This window comes from Cyprinus carpio, chromosome B3 (genome assembly GCF_018340385.1).
Source record: "Cyprinus carpio isolate SPL01 chromosome B3, ASM1834038v1, whole genome shotgun sequence".
Lineage (NCBI taxonomy): Eukaryota > Metazoa > Chordata > Actinopteri > Cypriniformes > Cyprinidae > Cyprinus > Cyprinus carpio.
Genome location: NC_056599.1, coordinates 37,461,341 through 37,477,923, shown reverse-complemented (window position 1 = coordinate 37,477,923; position 16,583 = coordinate 37,461,341). Strand labels below are relative to the sequence as shown.

The 16,583-nt window shown below is 36.8% G+C and overlaps 1 protein-coding gene across 1 annotated transcript in view; it reads right to left on the bottom strand.

Annotated features, from left to right (window-relative positions):
• Window positions 1–16,583, bottom strand: part of LOC109113237 (serine/threonine-protein kinase/endoribonuclease IRE1-like) — a 31,144-nt gene that overhangs the window by 9,750 nt on the left and 4,811 nt on the right. The window contains exons 2-14 of the mRNA XM_042720946.1: window positions 14,323–14,443; window positions 11,599–11,632; window positions 11,218–11,290; window positions 10,937–11,009; window positions 9,497–9,619; window positions 8,325–8,426; window positions 7,983–8,244; window positions 7,034–7,112; window positions 4,706–4,871; window positions 3,333–3,448; window positions 1,275–1,463; window positions 225–483; window positions 27–117 (exon numbers count right to left, since the gene is read on the bottom strand). Coding sequence (XP_042576880.1) covers window positions 27–117; window positions 225–483; window positions 1,275–1,463; window positions 3,333–3,448; window positions 4,706–4,871; window positions 7,034–7,112; window positions 7,983–8,244; window positions 8,325–8,426; window positions 9,497–9,619; window positions 10,937–11,009; window positions 11,218–11,290; window positions 11,599–11,632; window positions 14,323–14,443 — 1,688 coding nt within the window. The remainder of the gene's footprint in view (window positions 1–26; window positions 118–224; window positions 484–1,274; window positions 1,464–3,332; window positions 3,449–4,705; window positions 4,872–7,033; window positions 7,113–7,982; window positions 8,245–8,324; window positions 8,427–9,496; window positions 9,620–10,936; window positions 11,010–11,217; window positions 11,291–11,598; window positions 11,633–14,322; window positions 14,444–16,583) is intronic.

Sequence of the window (16,583 nt, the reverse complement as noted above, 5' to 3'; positions counted from 1 at the left end):
TATAAGCAAATGTAAATATAACTTGCCTGTACACAATAGTTCCCTCAGCACCATGTCCAAGTACATCTCTGGGGTTGAAAGTGATGTTTCCAATTCTGACAATGTTGGATTCTTCCTCTGAAATTAAAAGATAAGAAATCAGAAGTCAACCAATTGGCAAATTCAAAAAGAGATTAAATGGTAATGGTTATTATTGTGATTCTCGTTTTGCTGACAGCCCTAACCTGCATCCTCATGCTCATTAGCTGAATGTCCCATCTCAGACTGGGACATGTTGGAATGGTTGGATGCTCGTGGGGTGATATTGGGACTGCTGTGGGTGGAGCTCTCGGAGCGTGTACGGGCTGCCTCTAGGAAGTCAGTGTCAGGAGGCAGCTCACTGGGTGGCTGGAAAATGAGTTGCTGCCGCTGTAGGAGCTGCAGCTTTTCCTCCATCTGCTGCTGAAACTGCTGGTGTTGCAACTGCTGCTGCTTGTGGACACTCTGATCAAAACACAACACACCACAATACTCTCAGAGCTGACCCAAGAGACCGAACAGAGGAGATACTTTTCAACCAAAGATTTATAAATTTAGCATTATTTTCAATTAATAACCTTACTTTTTGCCTATTTAGTAGACAGAACAGTAAAGAAAGGCCATATTAGGCATAGATGTAGAATGGGTGTTGGGCATTTTGCAAGCACACAACCTCCCTAAATGCCAACCAATTGGCAAATTCAAAAAGAGATTAAAGAGTAATGGCAATTATTGTGATTCTTGTTTTGCTGACAGCCTTAACCTGCATCCTCATGCTCATTAGCTGAATGTCCCATCTCAGACTGGGACATGTTGGAACGGTTGGATGCTCGTGGGGTGTGGTAAAGATCTTTTCTGTCTTGTCCTTCCTTCTCCCCCACTTCTTTCCCTTTACCCACTCACTTCACTCAAGTCACTCACTATAGTCACACCATGTTGTGTGAATACAAGTCATTTTCATTTTGGTTAGCTTTTTTTTTTATTCTGACTTTTATTAAGATAAATAACTCTAGTAGATTAAGTGCATGAACATGATTCATCTAATCATCTAAAAACTAGAAACTGTGTTTGTATGACGTGTAAGGCATGTGAGCTGGGATTCTAAGTCTCTGATTAACTGCTTGACTTTCATTATCTTTTCTGTTTGTCTTAACTGTAGAGGGCTAGATTCTAGACATTCAGCTTGGACAATGATTCAGTCTTAGAGTGATAGTGAGAGTAAAACTCACCTTAATGAACAAATTTAGAGTGTTTACCTTGGGGTAGGTGATGATGAAGGCCACCCAGCCGGCCAGAAGGAAAGTGCAGAAGATTATGGTGGCCATGTCCTTCAGCATGGAGTCCACTGGAGTCTCCACACGTGGGACACGGACGGGTTTCTCCTGCAGGGATGACACAGGTGGAGGCAGAGGACTGTTGTCTTCCATTCCACTCTCATTTACTTTCTGAAACAAAGCAGAACATGCTTTGATATGGCAATAAACACAAATACAAACAAAGATTTTTAGCAATTTAATTACATATACAGATAATCAAGCATTTAATAAAATTCAGCTTATAAAAAAAGGTAAAATCTGTATAGCATGACAGCTGTATTACCAATTATTTTGCTGTACTTGTTATAAAAATGGCAAAAATTTTCTGGGTCCATCTTTGTACGTTTTGTGTTCCACAGTCAAGGAATGAATGAATGAATGAATGAATGAATGATGCATTGAATGAATGATGCAGGAAGTGCTTCCATATTAAAAATCTGGTGGTTCTTTACCTTACAATAAAAATCCGAGTACTTTACCAAAGGGTACAACACAGCAGTTGGGTACTTTACCAAAGCTGTCATGAATTCATGAATGCATTACATCACACAGTGGTGTGCATTGTGTGATTTAATGCTAAAACTTTAAACAGAAGATGCTGTCCTCTCAACATTCCCTGCGTTGTTGGACAATTTTAACCCTAATCCTAAAAAACCTTCAGGGGACAAGTATTTTACCCAACTTTAACACTCTTGTGCACCTATGGTGGATTTTGTAGAGACAAGTTGAGCAATGCTCCCCATTAAAGATCAGGACATTTAAGGAGGTAATTCTTCAGGAGTTAAACATGATAGATTTGACAACTGATGTGTCATGAATTTTTACACTCCATGCCAAGAAGGGTCAGACTAATATACTTAGTTATGGAGGACATATTAAGTACAAAATTGTTTTGTACTTAATATGTCCTTAAAAATAAAATTTTGTTTTGTACTATTGTACAAAATACAATAAGTCACTTAGAATAATTTACACTGATCGGACAAAACATTAAAACCACTGACAGTTGAAAAACATTGATTATTTTTACTACAATGGCACCTGTCAAACAGTTGAAAATAGGAGGCAGCAAGTGAACAGCCAGTTCCTTACTTTCATGTGTGGAAAGCAGAAAAATTGCTAGAAAGTGATTGCTAGATGACTGGGTGAGAGCATCTCCAAAATGGCAAGTATTGTATGGTGTTCCCCATATACAGTGCTTAGTACCTACCAAAAGAGATGCAAAGAAGGATAACTGATCACAAAAAAAGAGCTAATGTAGCTCAGATGGCTGAAAAACTTAATGCTAGCCATTAAAGAAAGTTGTAATTATTGGGTAAGATTAGGTTGGTGTCACCTTGATGGAGCCTACAATGGGCACATGAGCATCAGAACATGTACACCCCTTCTTGGCAGTGGCCTCTTTCAGCAGAATGCACCCTGCAACAGTACAAAAATTGCTGAGGAATGGTCACAGGAACAAAGGACAAAGAGTTCCTCAGAATTCCCCAGCTCTCAATCTGATTGAGTAATTGTGGGATGTGCTGGACCAACAAATCCCATCCATGGAGGCCACACCTCACAACCTACAGAAATTAAAATGCTGCTAACGTCTTTTGTGCTAGAAACCACAGGACACGTGCAGAGATCTTGTTGAGACGCATCACAGCTGTTTTGGCAATACAAGTGGGACCTAATAGAATATCTGGCAGGTGATTTAAATGTTGTTGTCGATCACTGTATTTCCACAAAGTGTCATATGCTTTTTCCAAATCATGCTACCACATGCTCTTTTCAATAAAATCAATAACCATAATAATAGTTCTCTAATAAGGTGGTCTAAAAGGCTCGTTCCTCTTTCAAAATGCATTGTGAGAGTCATCGATTTGGTGTTCAGACTTCAGAAATGGCTATTATTTACCATCCTCTTCATGTTATACACATTGCAAATTGTTAAACCTATTATATAACAATAAGTAAACACACTCAGTAGCACTGCTGTGTAGATAATGTTTTTACCTCTTCAATGGGCTTCTCTGTGGCAGGGGGAATGACGTTGATATGTTGGCGAGGGATGCTCTCTGGAAATTTCTCCAGAAGTTTAGTATGAGCATCTGGCGGTGTCTCGTGGTGACCTGCAGAACAGAAACATTACTGTTCAGCAAAAAGTTCACACCTTAATAAACATGAGGCAACATAGTACAGCACATAATAAGTGGGTCAAGACTTACAACAATGTGCTATGTGCTAATTAATTGGGCCACTTTAAAGGGTTAGTTCAGCCAAAAATGAAAATTATGTCATTAATGACTCACCCTCATGTCGCTCCAAACCCGTAAGACCTCCGTTCATCTTCAGGAACACAGTATAAGATATTTTAGATTTAGTCCGAGAGCTTTCTGTTCCTCCATTGAAAATGTATGTACGGTATACTGTCCATGTCCAGAAAGGTAATAAAAACATCTTCAAAGTAGTCCATGTGACATCAGAGGATCTGTTAGAATTTGTTGAAGCAGCGAAAATACATTTTGCTCCAAAAATAACAAAAATTACGACTTTATTGAGCATTTTCTTCTCTTCCGGGTCTATTGTGAGCGCATTTACAACACTTGCAGTGACGCCGCTTACGTACGCCGCTGCTGACGTGTTTTCTTTGTTATTGGGCGCACCAGAGAACACATCAGCAGCGTCGTACGTCAACAGTCACAGCAGTCACGTTCACAACAGACCCGGAAGAGAAGACAATCCTGAATAAAGTCGTAATTTTTGTTATTTTTGGACCAAAATGTATTTTCGATGCTTTAACAAATTCTAACAGACCCTCTGATGTCAAATGGACTACTTTGAAGATGTTTTTATTACCTTTCTGGACGTGGACGGTATACCGTACATACATTTTCAATGGAGGAACAGAAAGCTCTCTGACTAAATCTAAAATATCTTAAACTGTGTTCCGAAGATGAACGGAGGTCTTACGGGTTTGGACCGACATGAGGGTGAGTCATTAATGACATAATTTTCATTTTTGGGTGAACTAATGCTTTAACACTGTTGCCGCAGTTTGTTTTTCCATGTCCGCGGGTTGAAGCGCCTGCAAAAACCTGATATTAAGCCCCTGAAAGGTGAAATTTACTGGGGAATCCCCACCAAAAAAAACGTGTATTTTACCATTCGGAATGCAATTTTTTAACGGGGACCCCCCTCGAAACACAATTGGGCTATTTTTGAGCAGCAACTGGGTGGGTTTTGTTGTGAAAACCTGCCAACCATGGTCTTCAGGCTGGAAATGGAGTGAAGATATTTTACAACTGCTATAAAATGTCTCCACTAGTGGGCAATTTTTTCATGATTCCCACAAAAACAGTATTTTTGAGTGTGCAGTAAAGCAGCACCTATCAGCAGCAGTGAATTCCTCATGAAGTTGATGCGGTTTCTCTCTTTTAGAGCTGCACTGAACTTCACTGTGGTACTGGGAGTGATCACACACTCCTGCTCATCTTCCATGCTTGACTCCTGGTTACTGGGGCCCTCCAGCATGGGAAACGTCCTGCCACGAGGCTGAAATACACACATGCACACATAAGCATGCATGCACTACAACAGCATTCTATCTGTTTTAAAAAATCTGTATTAAAAAAATGTAGTAAAAAAAATAAAAAAAAAAAAATAAATATCTACTACATAACTACAGTAAATATTTTTACAAAGTTAGATGTGGGAAACTCCTATTTTATTTCCAACTTTCAAGCATGACGACATTGCATTGCCTAACAAACTGAAAATGATATTGGTTAATGATGTAGAATAGACTAACATTTATGCCACTGTCAAAGAAAAGTAAAATTTGAAGTATATTCTTTAAAGGTAAAGTTATTAACTTATAAATTTTTTTTATTTTATTTTATAGCCTGTGAGTGAAGCGAGTGCATCTCCATGATGTGATTAATTATAGTGGGACTTGGAAAGGTCATTTGTGTCATATACGTGCTCTTCTCATGCGTTTGGTAGAGGTCAGTCTTAAGACCCCGATATACTTCAAACAAAGTTCATTTTCGTTCTTCGTTTGGGGGCAAAAAGAAGTTCGAAAAGGCTGAGTGATGGTATACTGTTTCCGAACTTTCCAACAGGCAGGGTGTAGATTAATGTAAACATGTTGCGACGCTTGTGCCTATCCCCTTAACAAAAAAAAGATGCAATGAAGATGTGTAGGCAATCTAGGTGTCTCTGGCCCCAGTAGTCAGAATATTATAGACAAAAGAATAATGATTAGCAGCAGTTCAGAGTCAAGTATCATGTTTGCAATACAAAAGAATCATTCTATTTCCATAATCAGTCCTTTATCGGAAGTGTGAATTTCTCATAGTCTGAAAACTGTAGCATGATGTGGAAAAAAATATTGGAGTCAGTATGTTACCTTATTTTATTAGTGTTCATTTATTTTATTAAACTGGATAAATTGTTACACCTTTTTATATTTTATGTGGTGTCATAATTTACTTTTGATAAAAACAAAGGTTTATTATTGTATGTTCGTTTGGCATTTCATTTACTGTATACGCTTTAAATCTGCTTATTAAAAGAACAACAACAGCAGCAGCAGTATGGTGTAACATTTATTTCAAACACATGTATTTGGTTGTTTCTCTCGGATGTTTCTCTGTGTCGCTTTTTGTATAACTCCGGGTAGTCGACACCAAGCTTCGTTGCAATTTCTTACTAGGAATTAAATGCTTTCTCTGAATTTTTAAAGCCTCTCCGTGAGTGATCGTACAGGTGCGGATATATCTGTGGCAGCTCTGCTATTCAACACTCAGTGTATTCATGTTTCTAGTGACAAGGATATCTTCTTCTCTTGCCAGACCTCCGTTGAATGAGAAACTAACCAGAAAAAAATAAATAAATAATTGCACGTCAAAGAAGGTGGAGTTTCAGAACATACCCACTAATTGCGTAACTGCCACGTACCAATGGAAGCTCAAAGGTGTTGAGGAGCCAAAACAACTCCCCCAGAAAGTTTGCTTTGGTCAGCGGTTTTGAACTGCTGAAACAAACTCAAAATGAACTTTGTTTCGGCCTGATTTTGTTCAAAATGACGTCATATCAGTTCATGATACTTGCAAACATGATACTTGACTCTGAACTGCTGCTAATCATTATTCTTTTGTCTATAATATTCTGACAATTGGGGCCCGTTTCACACCTAGACTGCCTACACATCTTTACTGCATCGTTGTTTTGTTTAGGGAATACGCGCGAGCGTCGCGACACATGTTTACATTAATCTACATCCTGCCTCCAGCAGCGCGGGGGTGTTGGAAAGTTTGGAAACAGAATACCATCGCTCAACCTTTTCAAACTTCTTTTTGCCCCAAAACGAAGAACAAAAACAAACTTTGTTAGAATTATATCGGGGCCTTTACAGTGAATCTGGCTAACTGTGAGTTTGCCAGAGCGACTGTAACTCACTTGGGGAAGGGTGACTGGAGAGGCCTAGATGCATCGGTTTTGCGCAAAGGTTGAAGCCATTGATAACTTTCCACATCCGACTACACTTTCCACTAGACCACCATGTTATCATCCAGCTTAATTCAGTTTAAGTTTTGTTCAGGTTATTTCAGTCAGGTTATGAGCGTGACTTTAGAACATACCACAGTTAATCTAACCATGTAGTTCTATAAAAGTATGAGGAAACGTATTTAAAGATCTTTAACATCACTCACCACAACAGTTACTCCATCGTGCACCAGGGAGGGAGAAGCGTACAGGCCAGAGGAGTGTTTCCCCACATACAGTGTGGACCTGTCAGAAAACCAGCCAGAAATAGCAAATTATTCATATTTTGTTTTCCAAAGCCACACACGGTACTTTGACTTTAAACATCTTGTCAAGGAACTGCTAAGTTTTATACAATGGCTATTTTTTTTAACCCAGGCAATAATGCTGCATACTGAAAGTCCTTTAGATAATGACAACAACAATCCCAGAATGAGATCTATAGTCATTTGTGGAGTCTGATTTTACCCCTGTTACTGCAATATATAAAGTGAACTGCTCTAAACATTGTGCCACAAAGCTAGGGGTGGCTACATACCACTTTTTTTATCTGGTACAAATACCGATACTGCAACCTTGAGACACTAATGCAAATCCAGTACCAGTAAGTATCCTGTTCTTGATCAGTTCAGAATATAAAGTTGTATGAAAGGCATAACCAACATATAAGCTTCACGTTTCTTTAAAACCCTGCAGAATGTCTTGCCTACAGTTCCATTTTAAGTGCAGGACTGTATTCACAATTTTTGCATCTCTACTCAAAGCATTTATGTATTTAATCTATACTGAAAATGCAGGCTACGCATCTTTGAATTTCTAGAATCAGTTCTTCCCCACACTACAAAAACACAGACAGGATGTGGCTTAGATATTGGAGATGCAACATGCAGGCACAATTATGTACACATGGTCCAATATTAGTGCTAAATGAGAGTAAAAAGTGGTTTTGCCATGTAAATATAAAAGAAAATCAAGAGGTGGCATTTTAGCAAGAAACTTGATGCTGGAAGTGACATGATGACCAACATTGTTAATAAGGATAATATTATTTTTAGGGAAATAAAAAAATCAGACAAACATTATTAGTACTTTGTCTTATTAGAACAGGCTGCTTACATCAGTTTATCTTTGGTTTTCTTTTCTTGAGGAAATGGATACTTCCACTGTGTAATGCGGCCCACCTCTCCTGACATGAAAGTGAGATAACGCAAGGTTTCCACAGCAACATTGGTGTGCGGGACTTTGCGCAGGCCCTCACGCTGCCAGATGTAGATTGCCACCACAGGGGAGTTGTAATTCTGAACCCACTGCACGTCTCCGGACTCACTGTCCACTGTCACCACTAGGCCGTCACCATTAGACACAAAGTGGGCCATATCTGTCAAACACAGAAAACAATGTTGTGTTGTGCTACAAAAGAGGATTGAAAGGGTTTTTAAACTGATAAAGCTGCCTTACTGTGTTTGGTATCGTCGTCTGGAAGGGTGAAAGCGTAGTCAGAATAAGTAGCGTTCCAGCGCAGCTCTCTGCTCTTGGTATCATACATAGTGATTGTGTATTCTGAGGAACAACGCAAACAACAGATCAGCAATAAATTCATTTTAAGATGCACTTTTCACCCCCTGTAGTCGTAAGCCTTCTCAAGCATCTAATCGACGGTTTTGTAACCTGAGACCACCTCTGTAAAACAATGGAGATTATGTATTAAATTCTGTAATGCACATTCATTCTAAGACACATTTTTAACCCCTGAACTCTTAGGCATTCTCATCTTACGCATCTTATCGTAGGTTTTACACTCAATCAGCTGGGGAGTGTTAAATAGCTCATAAGCAAGGGTTGCATTAGCACATTCTATATTTTGACTTCTTGGACTCATACATCCAGTGATATACTCACAGCAAGACCAACAATGAATATCTCTGATATTCAGATCATGTGAGAGTTGTTTTGGCTTTAAATGTTTTTAAGATGTGTGTCATTATTCTGTTATATGTGAATGACACACACTGAGTGAGTGTCACTTCATAAAAAAGTTTTCTACTTGCATTAAAACTGGGACAGTCCTTTTACAATTTTGAAATGGGCCGGTTGCTTTTGAATTAAACAAAAAATACAGTGTTGCCATAGACAACACTCAATATATCTAAATGTTGCAATAGACCAGAATCATGCATTTTAGACAGCCATGTAAAAAAACGTCAGTTATTTTAATTATCCCGCGAAATTAAAGATTACTCCCTTATTCATAACAGTCTTCATTTATATTTTAACCAATAAACGTTCAGTGATGTGAAATTCAATACTTTGTATATTCAGCAAACTATAAATCATAATTTATTTGTGGATTGATTTAAATGTTCATTAAACACAACAATAAAATTTATGATTCAATGCTTTAAATACCATGATAATAAAGACAATTCTGATAAAAGTTTTATCAATTATTGTGATTTGTACAAAATTAATACAGTCAAATACCTACTCTTCAGTAACAGTATTACAGCATTCATAATTTTGATAAGAAGCACTACAACTCTTAAAGTTATCTTTGGTTTTTCTGCTCATATAGACACAAACATAGATGGTCTCACATAAAGTCAGAACTAGGGACAGGTATTGGCCCTTACCAGTGCGGCCGAGGTAGAGCAAAGATGAAGATGGACATAACATCTCAGCGTAGGAAGAGGTCAGTGTTTGTTTCTTCTCACCAGTCAGCAGATCCACAACATACCACACGTCTTGCTTCTTACCTACAACAAACAAACATAAACAAACCTTCATGTACTCAAGCACAGGCCAGCATACAATTGTGAATGTGCAATTCGCATTCAATTGAAAGTTGAATTCAATATCATCTATTTGTGCAGCATCTGCCATTCTACTACAGAAAATAATTCTGACTCGTTCTTCAGTTTGCAAAAACAAAAACTGTGTGTACAGACCTGCACTTTAAATGGAAGTGTATGTGACAAGACATTCTGGACAGATTAAAAGAAATGTGAAGCTTGTATGTTTGTTAAAGCTTTCAAAGCACTTTACATAGTGTCCTTTTATCACAGTAGTCTCATGTTAACATATACAATACCTGAAATAGTGTTATGTAAATGCTTTTTTTTATGGTAATCTACAGCATGTCACAGAGGCTGTGCATAAAAAATAAAGAAGGGTGAAAAATTTGAAGTTTTGGTGACATCAGCTAGTTCAAAGTTCATTTTTCTATTTGGGAAACTCTGCAACAATTAACTGTATACAATCATGTTAAGAATTTTTTTTTAACACAAATAAACATGAATAATTCCATAAGATCTAAAGATCTAAAGACAGAGCATTTATACATTCAGTGCAGGGTTTTCCCATGTGCTTCTTGTTTTCCCATTTCAATTTCCCCCTTATCATTTTAAAGACCAAAAGTCCACACAACTGATGCAGCATGAGTAAATGTTCTCTCCAGGATGTGTAAACAGGCATCAACACTTCGGTTCAAACACACCACATGTTTACACTTGGAAACAAGTGTGGCTTCAAGTGAAAAAAGGTTATTTCCTGTGGGTTACACTGTGACTCATTAACATATGAGTTTCAATGCAGAGAGGAATTTAAACGCTGATGTTTAAACTTGATAAGTCTCATTTAAAGAGATTAAGAAATGGGATTTTCATTGTTTAACATTCAGGCTTGTCTGCAGTCTGATTTAATCAGTGTTTGGCCTTCTTCCCTTGGGTGTCATTATAGATGTAGTTGTGCCTTGTGATTGGCACCTTTAAGAGTTTAGAAAGGGTGGTACAGACAGACATCTTCTTGTGGTGTTTGTGGTGAGATCATGAAACAATCCCACAGCGCTCACCCACCCTCCCAGGGAGGCCGCTAGGAACTGGCCAGTTCCTCAAACATCAACCTCTGCTGCCTGACACTCACTCTAATCATGCTGAAAAACAATGTTCATTATTTATTTTTATGGGATTGTTTAAATCTCTACCTTATCTATAAGTCATAGTAATAGTGATGCTTGGATGAATGGAACTTTAGATGAATAATTACAAAAGAATGAATGAGAATAAGTCTCTCACCCGTGTATAAGATGCCGTCAGAACTGCGACAGGGAGATGCCTGGACCAGCTCAGGAATGGTGAACGGCAGTTTCTGAAACATCCCCAAATATTAGATATAATATTTGTTACTCCATCCAAAATTACACTTGGAAACTTTTTTCTTTTGGTAAAAGCACCTAAAAATGTTTCATTTCAAAATGGCATTTCACATTTCTAAAGCTAGGAAATCAAATTATATCAATCCTTAGATTCCAGAGAATGAGGAAGTCCTTCATGAGAAATAAAAAGTTATCTCTCACCGTCAAACCCTCATTATTTTTCCCTCCGAGAGAGTACAGACTGCCATCATTGGGGTCTGGGAGGAATGCAGGCCTGTAAAAATAATAATAAAATTTGTTCAGGATTGTCATGTTGCATGACTGTTGTTGCTCCAAACCTGTATTTTGTATTTTTCTCACAAAAAAAAATTCTTTTGTGACTATATACAAGCTAACAAAAACAGCAGCACACAGAACATTTTTTTTATCCTTTAATATGTAGGCTTATGTTAGGTGTTTTTATCTGTGGCTTCATTTAGATGGTATCGTTAGTTAGGATGGTTCTTGCTAGGTATGTATCTAGGTTAGTTTTTTTTGTTTTTTTTTTCATAAACGATCGAGTATAAATGAAAGAAGGCTTACTCTGACACATGCGTTGGTACTTGCAAAACAGGATCTGCATTGGGAATGAGAAAGGTGTCAGTTAAGAGTTATAAACTTTATCACAGGCAACTGAAGGGATGAGCAAACATGAAGACAACACAAAGCAAACAAAGTACTGTGCATAAAACTAGGACGTAAACTTAATTGATATTAATTTATTTAGTTCTTATTGCTCCGAAATGGAAAAGACGCCTATGACAGTTTGTCTCAGTTGTTGAACTTTTTGTTCATTCAAATGTCTGCATGTTAAGAAGTTTGCTGGAAATAAAAGCAGTTTAAAAGTTACACAATTTAGATTTACAATCCATGACGATTATGTGAGAGCCTGACCACAACGACAGCACACTTAAACACAGACTATCAGGTCAGACTGCACAGCACAGGCTGCTGTGGGTGTGTTGTGCAACGGCCTCTAACGTCCATCGCAGTCCTGTAGCTACAGCGTGTATGACTGGCTCAGCCTGTACATCAGGTTTTTGAGAGTCATAGAAGGTGAATGAAATGCAACTTGCTGTGGCCGTGCGGATATTGAAAAATAAAGCCAGTGTGGCCAGTTTGCCAACAATGGAAGATTCCATTCGATGCATGTTATTGCAGCAGAAGTGGAGGATGCATTAAAATGCATTAAATGGAACCATCCCTCATTCATGTGTTGTTCTGGGAGAAAGCTCAAGAGGAAATGAGGTGAACAGACCTGCCTGGCATTGATGACACACTGTTTGTGTGCAAATTGGTTACTTATTTTTAATATGACCAATGTTATATAAGTCAAAATGATAACTGTTTCAGCTGGCTAATTAACACAAATGTATATATATATTTTCAGAACACAGAAAAAAAATCTATATTTTTAAATGTTTTTATAACTTTTTTGTTCATACTTTAAAAGATAACAACTAAAATGTACTGCATCAAAAAGTACAAAAAGATACTTATATGAGACATGATATCGTTCCATATTAACCAATCTATATAATCCAAGTATTCTGAAGGGAAACAATCACTTGGGCTTTTATTCATATATAAACACTTATCAGCATACACACATAGAGCTCATCATATATAGTAAACGCAGAAGCTTTAGCGTGCTAGCTTGATGTGTTAAAACAAACCTCATTGGTTCCCATGTGTCAAGCAAGCACGTATTGGTCAAGATGATCAATGTTTATATGAACAAAATCCTAAATTAACAATTCAAATGAAGTGATTGTGTCTCTTCAGGAGACTTAGTTTAAACTGATCGATCAATATGAATTCCTTTTACGAGGTGTTCTTGTACTTTTTGATAAGTGAAAGTTCAGAAAGTTATCAACCATAAAGATATTGTAGGAGTCCATGTAAAGGCAACTAGATATTTTTCAGTGTTTCTAGTTTAAAAACTCCAAACTCATTTAATGTTTGTATTGTCATTATACTTGACTGGAAATAGGCATTTTCTTGTTTGTTTGCCAGAGTTGTTTATTTGCCATCTTGAACCACTGTTGGCAATGTGTCATGAAGTTTTCAAACACTACACTTTCACTTTGTTTTATGTAGGCCCACCCGCTTAAACATTTTTGGACTCTGCCCTGGTTCAAGGATGTAGTAAGCAAATGGATTTAAATAATCATTCCAAAAATATAGCCTACTCTGCACTAACACAGAGAAATCCAAGCTGATTACATCAGAGATGGCAGAGAGAATAGTGACTCATGTCCAGTTTTCAGTCAATGTATTATTTCAGTGTGTGTTTAGCTTTAAAACACAAATCTCTCATATTCTCTGATCGTTTCTATGCATCACAAGCCCTCTGACATCACCCTCTCTGAAACAGAGCATGAACGACAGATCAAAACATGATACGTAAATAAATTTCACAGCTGGATAACACAAAATCAGTGTCTCTCTAGTAAAATCACCCTCAGACTCAAAGGGATACCCCACCCCAAAATGAAAATTTTGTCATTAATCACTTACCCCCATGTCATTCCAAACCCGAAAAAGCATTGTTCATCTATGGAACACAATTTAAGACATTTTGGATGAAAACCGGGAGGCTTGTGACTGTCCCATTGACTGCCAAGTAAATAACAGTGTCAAGGTCCATAAAAAGTATGAAAGACATCATCAGAATAGTCCATCTGCCATCAGTGGTTAAATTGTGTTCTGACGACGAACAAAGCTTTTACGGGTTTGGAACGACATGGGAGTAAGTGATTAATGACAAAATGTCATTACCCTGGCCTTAATATATTTATTTCTTCAAACAAAACAATGCTAGACAGTTTTCAGTTTGAATTTGAATGTCTCTTTTTCCTGTTCCTGTACTACTATGGGTATTGAGATCTATGGAGACTTGTTTAAGTTTTTATTGAAGAACAAACAGTTCTTGAAGCTTATAAAAATCACAAAGTGAATCACAGTTAATTCATTTGCTATATTGCCACACCAGTTTCTGACAATCTAAAACATTTGCAAACAAGCAGCTTTGCCATAATTACAGAAAAATGACCAGATGCAGTATCTTAACCTGTTTGAGTTAAATAAGTAAATAAGTTAAATAAGTTGAGAACCACTGATAACAATATTACACACCAGCAAACAACAGTGCTGGTATTCACTTTCAAAGGCTCACTGGGCGTGCACTATTTTCATTGCAGTTTGCACTGTGCCAAGAGTATTTTGATACACAACTGACTAGTCTTGAAAGAAGCACATGCGTACCTTCTTTTAAAGTCCATTTGATTGTTCCGGATCTCTTGCTGACAGCGTGAAAGTTCCCATCCAGTGTGGACACAAAGAGCAGACTCTCTGGTACAGACACCGTACTGCTGCCGCAAAAGCCCTGCAAACACACAGCTTTACTGGGGAGACGCTCACGCAATGCAAGATTTTGAGACAAAATATTTTTACAAACTATGAGAGCAATTTTAATATCTTGCCAGAAAAATATTGTAAAGTATTATGTTTATACATTATACATTGGATTTATTACTAGTGACAGACGTAACGGTACACTGATCTCATGATATGATACTCTAACAATACTTTAAACCAGTGGTGTTTGTCTCAAAAAAAAAAAAAAAACACATTGCCAAATATCATTCTGGTAATTATAAGCCCTGGCAATATATTATATTATAATATTATTGCAATATTAGTGTATATACAGTGTGTATATATATATATATATATATATATATATATATATATATACACACACACACACACACACACACACACACACACACACACACACACACACTAGTGTTTGAAACCAAAAATAAACACTGTGTGGTTGAAAACATAATTCTGCTGAATTCCTTTTAGAAGGAAGTACTAAAAACTGCTGTCTTTTTCATGAAACCCTGTAATGTACCAGTACTAAAAACTGCTGTCTTTTTCATGAAAACACAAACTGACTTGGAGGTCCAATTAAGGAGTGTCATACACAGGGTTGGAACACGGAAAGAACATTATGATTTGAATTAGAGGTTAAGTTGATTAGTGATATGACTTAAAGGTGTGATTTAGATGCTTAGTGTCATGATAGGGTGAGTGTTTATATGTTTAATTTTGTTCAAAATTTTGGAATGTTTTTTAATAATTTTTTTATTTTAATGTGCTCAAATGCACAACACCGCTGTATGCTGCTTGAAAGAAGCGTGCGCTCTGATGTAAACAAGCATGTAAGAGAAGCACATGGGGGAACACGTGAGAGACGCGCTGAATGAAAGCACATTTACTCTCTGACAGCAGATGGCGCTAAAATGCAGCCCTCACTCTGTAAACCCCATAAATAAATCAGATGCTACTTTCTAAACCACATTTAAATAATTTTAAATAGCCATTCAGATTTGTGGATTTGCTATGGTGTTCATCACAGAGCCAAATATTTAAATATTTAGACTTAATAGGCTTATATTTATTTGCAAACTTTTTTTTTTAAATCTGGACTACAACATGCCCTAGATATTGGCTGAAAGTGTTTTGATTCTTTATTGTTCATTCACACTTTACATTAGGGCTTCTTTAGTTAACAAACTGCCAATGAAAAATTCTTCTGAACATTCATTAATCTGAGGTATTCCAATATTTAATAACACATTGTTAAAATTGAAAGTTGCATCTGTGTTATTTAATGAGCTAACATGAACTAACTAAACTGTCTTAAATTCTTTTTAAGTCAATTTTTAAATCATTTTCAAAGTTCTTAAATTGCTTTTTTTTGCGGTTATTATTATTCATGATTTTTTTTTACTTTCTTTTATGTAAAGCACTTTGAATTACCATTGTGTACAAAATGTGCTATATAAATAAACTTGCCTTGCCTTGAATGTTAATGCATTAACTAAGGTTAACTAATGAGGTCTTATTGTAAAGTGATACCTATTGGTCTTTATAGTTCTTTTGCACTTTAATGTGTAAAACTTTTAACTTTATATATTTTTTTTTCTGTATTGCTTTATTGTATTTAAATGTTCAGTTATTTTTGTTATAAGAAAAAAGTTATTTAACCTGTTATACTGTATTATGACCACTTTTTTTTAAACTAAATTTCAATACCGTGATAATACCGTATACCGTGACAAAAGCATTATCAATTAATCGCAACAGGAAAATTTGATACCGGCATATCCCTAGTTCAGGCCAACACAAACATTTGCATGCAGTTATGGCAACATTTTTGATGTTTTTATTCATTTTTTTTTTAATTTTTAGAACAGTGTTCTAATCTCTTTTCCATCACACTGCGAAGAAAACTGGTCAGCCAATCAGATTTACCCAGATCACTGCTATGTGAATCTATATAAATTTTCTATATACATTTTACACATTTTCCTAAGAAACAATGGGAAGAATCCAGAGGAAGAAGTCTGTACTTGTGTATTTGGTGCCGTTTAATAATCACCACAGTACAGACAAAAAATGTAACAGGCTGTTTGAAATATTTAAAGGGGTCATATGATGCAATTTCTATTTTT